This window comes from Thermobia domestica, chromosome 6, assembly GCF_964235325.1.
Source record: "Thermobia domestica chromosome 6, izTheDome1.hap1.1, whole genome shotgun sequence".
Taxonomy (NCBI): Eukaryota; Metazoa; Arthropoda; class Insecta; order Zygentoma; family Lepismatidae; genus Thermobia; species Thermobia domestica.
In genome coordinates, this window is record NC_137459.1 from 196,090,019 (window position 1) to 196,104,053 (window position 14,035).

General features: G+C 36.7%; 1 protein-coding gene across 1 annotated transcript in view; it reads right to left on the reverse strand.

Annotated features, from left to right (window-relative positions):
* The window catches only part of caly (ubiquitin carboxyl-terminal hydrolase calypso), a 218,206-nt gene that overhangs the window by 28,021 nt on the left and 176,150 nt on the right, over nt 1-14,035 (reverse strand). Inside the window, exon 8 of the mRNA XM_081762552.1 lies at nt 5,073-5,183. Within this exon, the coding sequence (XP_081618678.1) occupies nt 5,073-5,183 (111 nt within the window). The remainder of the gene's footprint in view (nt 1-5,072; nt 5,184-14,035) is intronic.

Here is a 14,035-nt window from a genome sequence, read left to right on the forward strand (position 1 = left end):
TTATAATGGTTTTTATCATATCACTTGAAAGCGAAAAAGTAAAAATTATCTAAGTAACAAAGTTTATTGCGTTCGGGGGTGACCGCAGCGAAGCGGGGCGGGTTAACATAAATGACAGGCGATATAATGTTAACATTTACTGCAATCTTCTATGGTTTTTATCATATCACTTGAAAGCGAAAAAGTAAAAATTATCTAAGTAACAAAGTTTATTGCGTTCCGGGGTGACCGCAGCGAAGCGGGGTGAACGCTGCTAGTCTTGTGATAATGGACATTTCAGAAATTCAAGTGATTTTTTCTTCAACCAGTAACATATTTTATTTTACACTGGGCGTTTTGGGATGAATCTGGCACATGTTTAATAAGAGGCGTTCTGCCACTAGCGTTGTCACCAAGTTACAGAAATAGAGGTAACCTACAGTATATGCAGACAGCCAAAGGCAAAGTCAGCATTTTTGAAGAAAGAGAGGAAACACTTGCTCCTCAACTGCACAATCCTTACTAGCCTTCAATCTCAAGACTTCTCACCGCTCCTTAATCTCACTCATCGTCAACTTCAGGCATTGAACAGTACGAAAGGTTAGGGAAGGGGGGGGGGGGAATTCCACGAGTGCTCTATGCTTATTAGTGAATTTCTTGCGTTTTTGCGCTTTTTACCAATCTTTTCATTTCATCGATACTCCGTCATTGATCACGTGCATTTGTAGGTAGTACTTGTATATAAGTAAAGGCTTTGTGTGTCACTGTTAGGAAAATACAAATAAAAATTTACTATTTAACTGTGTATTTTGCTACATTGGTTCAAATTAGTCATTTCCAGTTTCAATGTTTATCGCCATAGAACAAAAATAGTAACAGATAGTGAGAAGCGGTTTTTTGCAGACGATTTACCGTTTCAAGACAATGTACCACATCAATTTTGAACATGCTACCAAAACTGGAAGTGGTTCAAATTTAATATTACTTCCGGTTTCAATAATGATTTTAAAAGACCGAAAACGGTGAGATATCGAGATGCGGTATTTTGCAATTGATTCAGCGTCCTAAGAATGGGTCCTTCTCCACTTAGCCATTATTCAGACCAGAAGTGGTTCAAATTAACCATTTTGCGGTTTCAACTTTTATTGCCATAGAAGAAAAGTTGTAACAGAGAGACAAGCGGTTTCCTGCGATCTATCCAGGGTCTTAAGAATACATACCATCACAATCCACAACACACTACCAAAACCGGAAGTGGTTGAAATTTACTATTATTTCTGGTTTCAATACTGATTTACGTGAAGCAAAAACAGTAAGAGGTATCGAGATGCAGTTTTTTGCAATCGACTTAGTTTCCCAAGAGTAGGTTTTCTCTCCTCCCTTAACCATCTAGTCAATCCGGAAATGGTTCAAAGTAGTAATTTTGGGTTTCAACCTCTATCGATATGGAACAAAAACAGTAAGGGATAGGTAGTAATAGGTTTTTAATATAGATTAAGCGTCTGAGGAACAGATATTTGATCTTATTAATCTATTATAAGCAATGTGCTATTTCAAGTTCGAGTATTGAATTCCTATAGTTTGAAAATGTACCATAGTTTCACACTATGCAACGAAACTCACTTACTTCAGCAGGGTAACGGTCGAAGCATAAGGGAGCTGATGTATACGTATAGGTATCCACTGTCCCAACCAAAGCCCTGACCTGGAAATTATAGAACACTTGTGGAACGAGCTCTAGACACGCGCAGGAGAAAAAACTAAAATATTGCTGAAAATGCAGCTTCAGGAAGAGTGGAATAATATTCTCTAGTTGCATCAATGCCCGCCAGGTGTGGAGCGGTGATCAAAACAAAGGTATTTGTTACGAATTAAGAATGGTGTATTTTATGTATCATTGACATTTCCATTTTTGTCAAATTTTACACCTTTTCTGTAAACTTCGAAGTTTATTTCCACAGGTTGTTTGATTTTTAGAAAATTTTCTTCGTGCGTACAATCGAATGTATGATGTAAGTAAAATAACGCTGAATAAGCAATAAATAGTCTCAAAGATGTAACAATTTGGTTAACATCTGTTTATTCTACGAACTGTTACGCTCTGGAAACATCCATGTCATAACCTTTTGGCATGACATCCATATCATAAACATATCTTGTTTATGAAATATTGTTACGGATTATATACAATTTATGTTACATTTAGCATCAATGCTGGAAAGAGATAGTAAGTTTCAACGTATCTCATAAAGCTACACTGCGAATGATTGGACATGAGATGTCCTAAATATAGCATATTTCAGTGCCGTAGCCAAGGAGGGCACCGGGCCACGTGATTCCCTTACGACTCGGGCTATTTTTGTATTTGCCGGACACACAGCATCTTTTCGAGGGATTTATTAGTTTTTCGAAACAATCATACATTATCATGTCCAGAATTTTTACCTATTTCTGTTAATTGTTAATGAAGTACTCTCTACACTACCTTTCTTAACTTAGAAATGCGTAGTTAAATCTTTACTTTAGAGCGAGCTGTAGGCAGTGCGAACTTGTCCTATAATTGCAGTGTCCGAAGCTATTGCTAGGTTCCATACTTGTCAAAAGAAGAAAAATAACAGAAATTAAATTATTACAGGAAGAGTTTACCGGGCACTCAAATTGAATACTTTAGGCCTAAACTTGTGAAGCCGCCATCTTATAATCCATATTTTAATTCCTGTACTGCATTACCTTCAGCTTTGATTTTTTTCTATGACGCATGTTCTCGGAATGACTGGTGGTATGACGGCACAATAAACAAACTGTATCGAAGTTTGTGCACTAGACCAGGGAGGGAGCAAATATTACAGCCCACTCTACAACGCTTTTAGCACCAAAGTCTCTCCACCACCTTGTCAATCTCTAAACATGTATTCGGTAAAATGCAAACGCGTTAGTGCAAGAATGCAAGAGACATGAGGAGAAAACAAACCGCGGCACCGTAGCTATTCATCAGCTGAGTTCATCCGACAATCTACAGAGGCACCTTTGTTCTAATTTCAAGACAAGTTGCCAATAAGGGCAGACGAAAAATATGACATTTACTACATAAAATTTCTCCTGCAATTTTTTAAACAGAAAACAGCTCTAGAAGTTTGGTGAAGCGGTGATCGTTTTTGTTTCTCTAAATCTTAGGGACAATGAGAAACTAAAAATTTGGAAGACTAAAGTAAATTTTTACTTGCTCTTCACAAACACAAGTGTCAGTTCGCATTAGCTCTGGTGTCGTGTTTTGTATGTATGTTAGTGTATCTGTGAATAAAAAATAGCTCTACATCAATGATCATTACTGGGACTTGCAAAATGTGACCAGAAGAACTGTGTATTGCCATTGCTACAGTTTTTTTTTTTTTTTTTTTTTTTTTAATTTCCATTTGGTTATTATGCGATCAGGTGCACGTTTGGACTTTAGATCTTCGTAAAGAAAACATCACGTAAATCCGCAGATAATACGACAGCTAATAAAACAAACACTAATGTAAAGACAAATCACACCACCCGTTATAGAACAACTACTTTGTGGGTGCCTAGTACTATCCGCTCTTCGAAGGTAAATAATGATGTACCGCCGGATAGCTGTTCATCCAACTTGGACATTGGACTGTACATTAATTCACAAAATACAATTTATGACAAGTTGAGGTTCGATTTATCAACTAATTGTCGGAAACCAGATGACAAGTTTGAGTTTTCCGAGCAGACTGTAAGTGGAAAAAAAGTACGTTCAATATGAATTGGTTAAGAAATGGAGACTATCAATGCTAGCTTGCTTATAACAATGTGAAACGAGGTGGATTCTGCAAGTACCGTGTTCTGTTTGCGAAGCCAGAAGATGGAAGAGGGGATCAGTAACTTGGTTCGCTAGTTCTCACTACCTTCGATAAGTACTAACATAGAACAGAAGTATTTCACAATCACATGCAAGCGAAATTTCACCTGAAACCGAAGGCAGATACAGAAAACTTCACAAAAGTGTCCTCAGAATAGGTCATGGACCTTGTTACATTACCAGAAACAGCTCAACAACAGGAAATTAAGGAAAACAGAGAAAGATGAGTCTCTCATATTAATTACGTAAATTTAAGTAAGTTTTACTCTTTGACCATGAAATTTTATCAGAGAACTTTCATTTTAGTTTGATATCTCAGGGTATATTTCATATTTGTCGACTAGCTTTCTAGTTCGGGGGCTTGAGGACCCCTGGTGTATAGAACAAGCATTCACTTACTCTCTTCGGCTTCAAAGATAAAGTTTTAATCACCTTGCGAATATCTGTGATCTTTCCTGATCTTTCCATTCGTTTGCCAAGTAAATAATCAGAAATCAGCTTTCGCTGATCAAAAATGGAAACATGAATTTCTAATGCAAAAATATTGGTCAGGTATGTACAAATGTTTATATATATATATATATATATATATATATATATATATATATATATATATTAGTTCATCATCACACCAAGTTTTAAGATACGAAGAACCATGCACCAGGCTATCTATTCAGATGATTCTGTAAGAACAGTTCCTTTGGAGAATATTTCTTCTATGAATAAAAACAAGTCCTTACTGAACGTAAAATCAAATATAGATTATTATTAAAATAACTGTAGTTACTAAGCAGTTATTCTCTAGCATTCTGGACTGGAACACGTTAATTCCTTTTGTGAATAGCTCTTAACTTGCCTTAGGACCGAAAATCTTGATTTGTCAACCAGAATCACACCGGAACCATGAGTACCAAGTGCGTAAAGCGTGTTAACAACTTGATTAAGAAGGATCATATGTATTTGAGACAGAGAGAGAATAATATTTGCTTCCATGCATAACAAAATCCTGGCTACAAGCTGCGTACATAAAGTAGTAGCTTTTACCAATTTCACTACGATTCATCGCACCATAATAATACAAACTATACTCACTAGCTTAACTACTTTGTTGTATGAGTATAACTGAAATACACTTAGATTGAACATTTAAGAAATAGAAAATCAAGAGATACAAAAAGAAAAAAAAAAGTTATAAACGGAAGCTCTTGACTAATACAAAACTTACCAGAAGCTACTTCTGATTTCTCCACATGTTTGTCTTCTTCTCCAGCTACACGTATAACTACAAACTTCTTGAAGTCTTTTGGGCTATTCTGACCTGAATTCCAACCCCATCCTAAGTAATGAAAATAAATATTATTAACAAACCTAATTAATACTGCACGGAACTATGAACATTTTGAGATATTACAACAAAGGCAGAAATGCACAATCTTATATATAAAAGAGAACGCACAAATCCTTTGTTCCCTCATCACGCTAATACGGCTGAACCAATTTCTTTCATTTTTGGGGGGTTATTAGGATTTGGACCCTAGATGGTTTTTATCATATCACTTTAATTTTTAATTACCAGTGTCTTGAGATAATTGACCATTCAAGTGTCCATAACGTACAAATCCTTTGTTAGTTCATCATAGGTAAAAATAAACGTATTTATATGCAACCCGCATGACCGTGTCACTCGGCGGGTTAACATAAATGACAGGCGATATAATGTTAACATTTACTGCAATCTACTATGGTTTTTATCATATCACTTGAAAGCGAAAAAGTAAAAATTATCTAAGTAACAAAGTTTATTGCGTTCCGGGGTGACCGCAGCGAAGCGGGGCGGGTTAACATAAATGACAGGCGATATAATGTTAACATTTACTGTAATCTTCTATGGTTTTTATCATATCACTTGAAAGCGAAAAAGTAAAAATTATCTAAGTAACAAAGTTTATTGCGTTCCGGGGTGACCGCAGCGAAGCGGGGTGAACGCTGCTAGTACAGAATAATACTCTAATTTCAACTTTATGCCAATCTTCCTTGTAAACTGCAAGGGGGTGCAAGAACTATCTACCAACTTTAATTGTGAATAACTATTGAAAAAAAGACATGGAGCTTTCATTTAAGTTTCATTTACGACTACACATCCTGCCATTTATATTACAAGATGTTCAATGTCATTCCTTAATTTCGAACAATCTTATGCAATCTCAAAATTTGGCATGACTTTGTAACAAATATCTGTTCAAATGGCATATTTCCTATTTGTGTAGTGACTATTTCAAATATTTGAAAGTTGAAAAGAAAACGCGATTTATAAATCACCAGGTGCACATTACGTGTCACATAAGTTTCGTAGAATTTTACAATTTAATTGCAAAGAAAATTACTTTTAAACACAGTACAATTGTTTTGTGCTAACCTGTATTATTATACATTATTGATCTGCTACAATATAAGTCGCCTGACAAGTTTTTCAACCACTGGCGGCTCCAAAATTCTACCAGAGGAAGTCATATAGGCAATGAGGGTGAAACGGGCTTTGCAACTCTCCTTCCGCAAAATTAATTCTCGGCTTTGGGCCTCCAATGACTTCACTTTAAAGACATTCTTTAAATTATGATATGAGCAGTGGGTTACGCAAGATAGGTTGGTAGTTTAAAAGTCTTTGAGGAAGATATTATGGAAAAACAATATTTATTTAATCGGTATATATGTGAAGTAAATATATACAGGGTGGGTGAAAATAAGTGTTACATGCCAATATCTCGCAAACTGTACATCAAATAAGAAAAATATTAAGGGTCAATGTACAATACAGAGGGCTTAAAAAAGAGTCAAACACGAGGTTTCCCCTAGCCCCTATGTTGGGGGAGGGGATGTACGTGAAATTTTCAAATGGGAACATTGGTCGAGTGATACCTCGTTCGAAAGAGCTTGGAAAATAGAACAATTTTTGTAGGAAACAATTTTAGATATGGGGCATCGTTTTCAAGATGGCCCCCAAAAATTGTCCTGTATCAGATAAAATTTCCAGTACTTATAAATCAGAAACGACTGAGTAGAAAATGGTGAAACAAAAAAAATGAAAAAGGAAAACGCCATAGGTAACGTGGAATGGTATTGTCACGGTGGCACCAGGGCCCCCATCATGAGGCCCCGGGACCAACTTGAAAATTTCAAATAGGAATAAAGGTCGAGTGATACCTTGTTCGATAGATCGTGAAATACCAAACAGTTTAGTACAAAATTTGTTTTGATTTCGGGCAAGCCTGTTTCAAAATGGCTGCCGATAATGGTTCCACATTCAGATACAAAGCGCAGGGTTCAAATTGAGTGTTACACCCCAATATGCAGCGAACTATGCATCAAATAAGAAAAGTGTTAAGAGTCAATGTACAATACAGACGCCTAAAATATGGGTTAAACACGAGCTTCCCCCGCCCCCCATTTTGGAGAAACGGGTGTACGTGGAATTTTCAAATGGCAACATAGGGCGAGTGATACCTTCTTTGATAGATCGTGAAATACCAACAGCTTAGTACAAAACTAGGACCTCGCGTTTTTTTAGGCCTGTCTGTATTGTACATTGACTCTTAACATATTTCTTATTTGATACATAGTTCGCTGGATATTAACTTGTAACACTCAGTTTGAACACTACGCTTTGTATCTGAATGTGGAACCATTTTCAGTGGCCATTTTGAAACAACCTTGCCCGAAATCAAAACAAATTTTGTACTAAGCTGTTTGGTTTTCTACGATCTATCAAACAAGGTATCACTCGACCTTTATTTGCATTTGAAATTTTCAAGTTGGTCCCGGGGCCCTGGGAACACCGCGACAACAACATTCCACGTTACCTATGGCGTTTTCTTTTCATATTTTGTTTCATCTTTTTCTACTCAGCCGTTTCTGATTTATAAGTACTGGAAATTTTATCTGATACAGGACCATTTTTGGCGGGCCATCTTGAAAACGATGCCCCATATCAAAAATTGTTTCCCACAAAAATTGTTCAATTTTCTACGCTCTTTCGAACGAGGTATTACTCGACCTATGTTTCCATTTGAAAATTTCACGTACACCCCCTCCCCCAACATGTGGAGGGGGAACCTCGCGTTTGACTTATCTCTCTATCGTGCATTGATTCTTAACATTTTTCTTATTTGATGTGTAGTTTGCGATATTGGCTTGTAACACTTATTTTGACACCCTATATATATAGGGTGTTATTGAACTATACCGACAAACTGTAAGAGGTGATTCCTCATATCACAGTAAGAGAAAAAGTTCATATGAACGTATGGCGAAAAGTGCATAGTTTCAGAGCTAGGACTGTCCAAAATCGCGAAAAAGCCAAATTTCAACAGGCCCATCTCGAATTCCCGAAACTGTGGATGGTGGTCTTTATCAGCGTAAAGAAGCCAAGCATAAACAATCCAAAGGTGCATATTTCGTCAATTGTCAATAGGTATATAGGGTATTCCCTACAGGGTTTACTTCTCGGATATGCTTTCAATAGAGTTCTCAGATATACCCTGAATTCAAGGAGGGTCCAAAGTAGTCAGGAGATATGCCTTGACAACAATGGATATCCAATGCTTCGGAGGGAAGTCGGAAGTGTTAGAAACCGGCAGCGCGGCAGCTCCGTTTTTTTTTTTTTTTTTTAATTCAGAATAATGTGTGATGCGGTATATTTCACGTTCTCTTCACTTACAAGCTTTAAAGAAAACATTGCAGCATGCGTTTTCCCGAGTACAAGAAACCGTGCTGCTGCTGATCCTTAACATTTCCGACATCGCGCCATAGGACTCCATGTTCACTGCTATCAAGGCTTATCGTTTGCCTACTTTGGACCAATCATAATGTCAGAGCATATCTCAAAATTTGGTTGATGGCATGTCTGGGAATTTAACCCTGTATGGAATACTCTGTACACGCACTGAAAATTAATGAAATATGCATTTTTGGGATTGCGTATGCGTGACTTCCTTTACGCTAAGGACTACTATCCACCGTTTCTGGAATTCGAAATAGGGCCTGTTAAAATTTGGCTTTTTAGCGATTTTGGATAGCCCTAGCTCTGAAACTATGCACTTTCCCCCGCAGGTCCATATAAACTTTTTCTCTTATTTTGATGTAAGGAATCACTTCTTACAGTTTGTCGGTATAGTTCATTAACACCCTGTATATATCCTGAATAGCTATGGGATTAAGTATTTGAACCCCCTTGATGAAATTTTTCGTATGCTATTGGATGTGCGGTATATTACAGAAAATAACAAATCTGACATTACATAATCATATATCCAGTATATATACCACATACGAAACTATTTAATTTAATTTTACGTATTTTACTTCGCACAAAGAATTCAAGCTATTGAAGAGACGGACTACATAGCTTCACAATTGATTGCTCTCCATTTATTTGTACTTTTATGTATTAGAACTGCATGTAAGTGTATCAAATTACATATTTGTCTGTCGCTTCAGATGCTTTCTTTCACAATAATATTTCATAGGTAAATCAATTTACAATGTGGTTCAATATTAATTCGTTCCTTAAATTGTTGCAAAAATTAAAAAAAAAAATGTTAATATACATCAGGTACTACTAATTCCAAAATTGCAGAATCCATTAATAAAGTATTTTATTTTTTCTTCATAATAATTTTTAATGAGCGTTGCAAACAAGGCATCAGAAATATCCTGGGGGGTCATTTCGCTCTTAAAAAAATATGAGTGTCTGTCTTTTCTTATGGCAGGCAGCTTTCTACTATCATCGTATGGAGCGCGCAAATCAAGAACAGACTGAAATACTCCAACTATCAACCTACATTTTCTCCCTTCCTATCGCGCTGGCAGCAAGAAAGTAGGTAGAAAACACGTTCCTTTCACTCACGCTAAAAGTGTGATTACAATGTACACTCATGTCCAAAATGATTGTCGCATATCTATAACTGTCTTCTTGTAAGAATACAATTTGATAATGATTTTGCAGGGTACTTTTAATACTGATACTATGTGTATAATCAGGAAATGTATATTTATGGCAAATTTTATAGAAAAAGAAATATAAATACGAAAATTAGAATGAGTAAAACAAAGTGTTGCTAAATGGACAAGAAAGGTTTAGTTTCGTTTTATTGTTCTTATTTACTGATCTTTTGACATGAAATTTGCCACATACAGGTCTTTGCCCATTATACACATACTAACATTATAAGAAATATCGGTCGAATTCGTTATCAAATTATATTCCTCCAACATATTTATAGACATGCGACAATAATTTTGGACATGAGTGTACGTAAGGCAGGTGTTTAAAGGGTTGGCCTGTGAGGTAAGCTAACACGAAAAATAGGCAAGTCAAAACACATGTACTGTGGGTAACATCAAGCATCATGACTTACGGTATGTTGCCAAATATCTTATGGGCATAAATCAGGATTGCAGGCTTCATAATTGAAATAATAAAATTTTGTCCGATCGTTCCTTATTACTATACAGGAATAAACCTTCATAATTGTTTTTTTTATTATTATTCTCCTTCATATTCATTGGGAAGGCACGTGACATTGTGACTACACTACAAAAGCCACCTTAGTTTTCAGTTGACTGACTAAATCAGAAGTAGCTGACGGACACAAACAGTACATTATACTTATTGTTTGTAAATATTTATGATATAACTTGTAATAATTTCATAGTTGATACACAATTTGCTTTCAAATGCATTTTTGTCAAGTGACATGGCTTGCTATGTATTGTGTCCGAGAAAAAATGTCGTTGATCGATATATTAATTCTTAACTTTGGAAGAATGTTAGATTGGAATGTTGCTTGAATAGAACAGAACAGAAATTGACATTCAAGTTACCATTCAAGAGGCCGATAACTCTAATGACTAGAGTGGACCAAGAAAGCACGACGATAGTCCGCTTTGCATGTAGCCAAGCATTATCTAGATAGAAAGAATGTTCCGGTCGTGTCATCGTCACTCCGATAACTGCCAGAGAAGTTTAGAAATTATTCCTTGCATCACACAATTAGTTCTGTTAGTGTGCCGTTGAACAATGAAATTCAACTCTGAGCTATCCAGTATCGCTTTGTATGGCGGTTACCTGTGTCGGTTAAATTATTTCTTAATTTAATATGCAATAGGAGATTCTGGCGCTATTGCTTGATTTATTCTAGACTAGCTGAAATACCCATTCTTCGTATGGGGGGTATATTTGGAAGTCAACATCTGTGGGAGTATCACCATTTATCTCAGCGACCGCGAACACTATGGATTTCACACTAATATCGGTCATGTTGGAATATTTTTACATGTCTCGGTAACTCTCCCCCGCAGGTGAACTCCGACCCGCATACAATGGTAGCTGAATTTGAAAGTCATCGCTAATGGAAGTGATACCATTGATCTCAGAGACCGCGAAAACTAGGAATTTGACACTAATATTGGTCATTTTGGATTATTTTTACGTTTCGGTGTCCTCCCCCAGTGATCCCCGGCCCAAATTTGGAAGTTAATGCGATCGGAGTTTTACCATTGATCTCAGTGACCGCGAAAACTTTGAATTCGACACTAACATCGGTCATTTCCTACTACATTTACGTGTCCCGGTAAACGACTCCCCCGAGACCCCCTGGTTCGAAATAAAAAAAAAACGGTTTGTCTTGGTCTGGGGCCTGGACCAAGGTACCCGTGACTCAAATTTGGTAACTCTCGATCCACTCGTCTGGTCCCCAGGCTGCAAAAGACAGACAGACAGACACACAGACAAACAAACTCTTTATTTTATTTATATTAGATATACAGGAACAGTTGGATACCCTTCACGTGACCTCATAACATGTGACTTCTGCATGTGAGGTACTGTCTGATGTTTTCCGGGCATACACAGGATTTGGATTACTTAAGGCCGTGTCTAACGTTTTCAGCTGGGATCATCAATCCCTAAATAATAACATGGTGAACTTCTTTCCAAAGTATTATGAAAACTATTTGTCTTATGCAGTTCAAAATTTCTCCAGATATTAACCTACCCCAATACTATATGTTCACTTTTTTTATTTTTAAACTAGGTCTTATAGTTTATAATAATTAGTTTTTACAAGTAAATATGACAGCGTTGTAAGCAGGCTTTCTTTTCCTGTTAGTGGAGGTGCAGATACCTGATCCATTCACACCATTGTTCCGTACTGATCTTCAAAAAGTTGGTAATCGAAGCTAGAATAGATTGGATGCAAATCCTAGGTTGTCATGATACTTGAAATCAGTGATTTATGCAGAATTTTGAACTTAGGGGGTGTTCAAAAAATCTGGGTGGGGGTGCAATCTTGAATTAAGGTCGTATACTATTATCGTCTTTTTTATTAGTTTTTTTTAACTAAAATTCGTTGATGCTACGAACGATTACATTGGATTTCCTTCCTCAGCCAAGAGGCCTGTGACAAACATCTTGGCATTTCAGCTAAACGAATAAAACGCAAGCTCTGGCGTGACGTTGCCAAGTGGTAAAGGGGTGTGGCTATGGGTAAGCAGACAAACTACAGCGCGATCAGGTGACAGACGTGGATGTGTGCAAAATAAACGTAGCAATACCGCTGACCTTTCATTTGCTAGCAGCATTTAAAGGGAACTTGGAGCGCCGTCTTCAAAGGCCAAGATGTTTGTCACGCCGAAGTCGAGATGAAATAGTTGGCAATCGATTGATCAAACGTTGTTGTGGCGATCACAGCCGTGTAAAGGTTGATTTCCATTCAACCTTGCGTTGCGTGCTTTGCTTGAAAATTTATCTTGTCAAAAGTAAGTTGTTTTATTATAATGGCACTTAAAAACTAGAATTCAAAATCTTTTAAGAACCACAATAGTAAGGTTTTTAATGGTGTCTTCCCGTTCTGCCTAATCTTTCGAGACGAGGAATTCTGTCCAGGAAGGGATTTCCTCAAGAGAATTTTTCTTTAATAATTGTAACAGATTCTGTAAGAAGAACAACTATTTCTTCAAGTTTTATCATAGATTTTAGATGTAATTCTACTTGTTCTTCTAGGAAAAATGACTAGATACAGTTCTGTTATTAACAGTGTTATTCACATCAACTTCAGTAGAAATGAATGTGATTAAAAAAAAAAAAACTACCTGCAGAGAAATGGAAAATTGATTGACTCACAAGGGAAGAGAGGGAGATTATATATCGAAGTTGAAGATGGTTAATACACCAATCGAAAGCATAAGGACACCTATTAAGAAATTGTTATAATTTTTTTCCGAATGCATATACTGTGTGAGTTATATGAATATATAAGGTGTCCAGAAAGTCTGTTGCCACCCCTAGAAAGCGCAAACGGTGAGGCAGATGCCAAAACAGGAAAACACGTGTTTTATCATTTTAAACGTACAACGTAACAAAGCAAAAGTGTTGCCTCAGGGTTAGTGCAGGGTCCCAGGAGGGGTCCAACTCAAAAATTTCAGTTGGTAAGAGGGTCAAGTAGCATATTATTTGAAAGTTGTTGGGAAATGAAAGAAGAGGGAAGAAGAATTGACTAAAATGATAACACAAATAATGAAGAATAATGTCTAAAATTTATGATGAAACTAAAGGAAATAGTTATTTTTACAGCCTCTGTTAGAATTACCGAACAGATTATTACGAATGCAGGACCAAATTCAATAGGACAAACCCCAAGGAAAATTCAGACAAAACGGACTAAATTCAAGCTACAGAGTCATAGGCGCAGATTAATAAAGGAATGATTATTTTTCCTGTGCAAAATGGCGACCGGTTAAAATGTTAGCAAACCGTCATTGTAAAGTCTATGGCCACCTCCAGAAAACTGAAACGGTGAGACAGATGTCAAAACAGTAAAACGCGTGTTTCATCGTTTCAAAAGTACAATGATTTAAAAAATATTTGTCCTACGGTCCACCGCAGGGTCCCAGACGAGATCCTACTCAAATTTCACAGGCAAGGGGGTCAAGTAGCATATTATTTAAGGGCTGTTTTTAAATGAAAGCAGATGGAACAAGACTGGACACTACACGATAACGCTGTGCAAATATCACGATAACAGTACTATAACACTGTGCACTTTTATCAAACGGAAGTCTCCAGGAAATCAGTTTCAGACTATATTCAAACCATTCTCGCTGCGTTCTGATACGATATTCGGTGAAAATAGG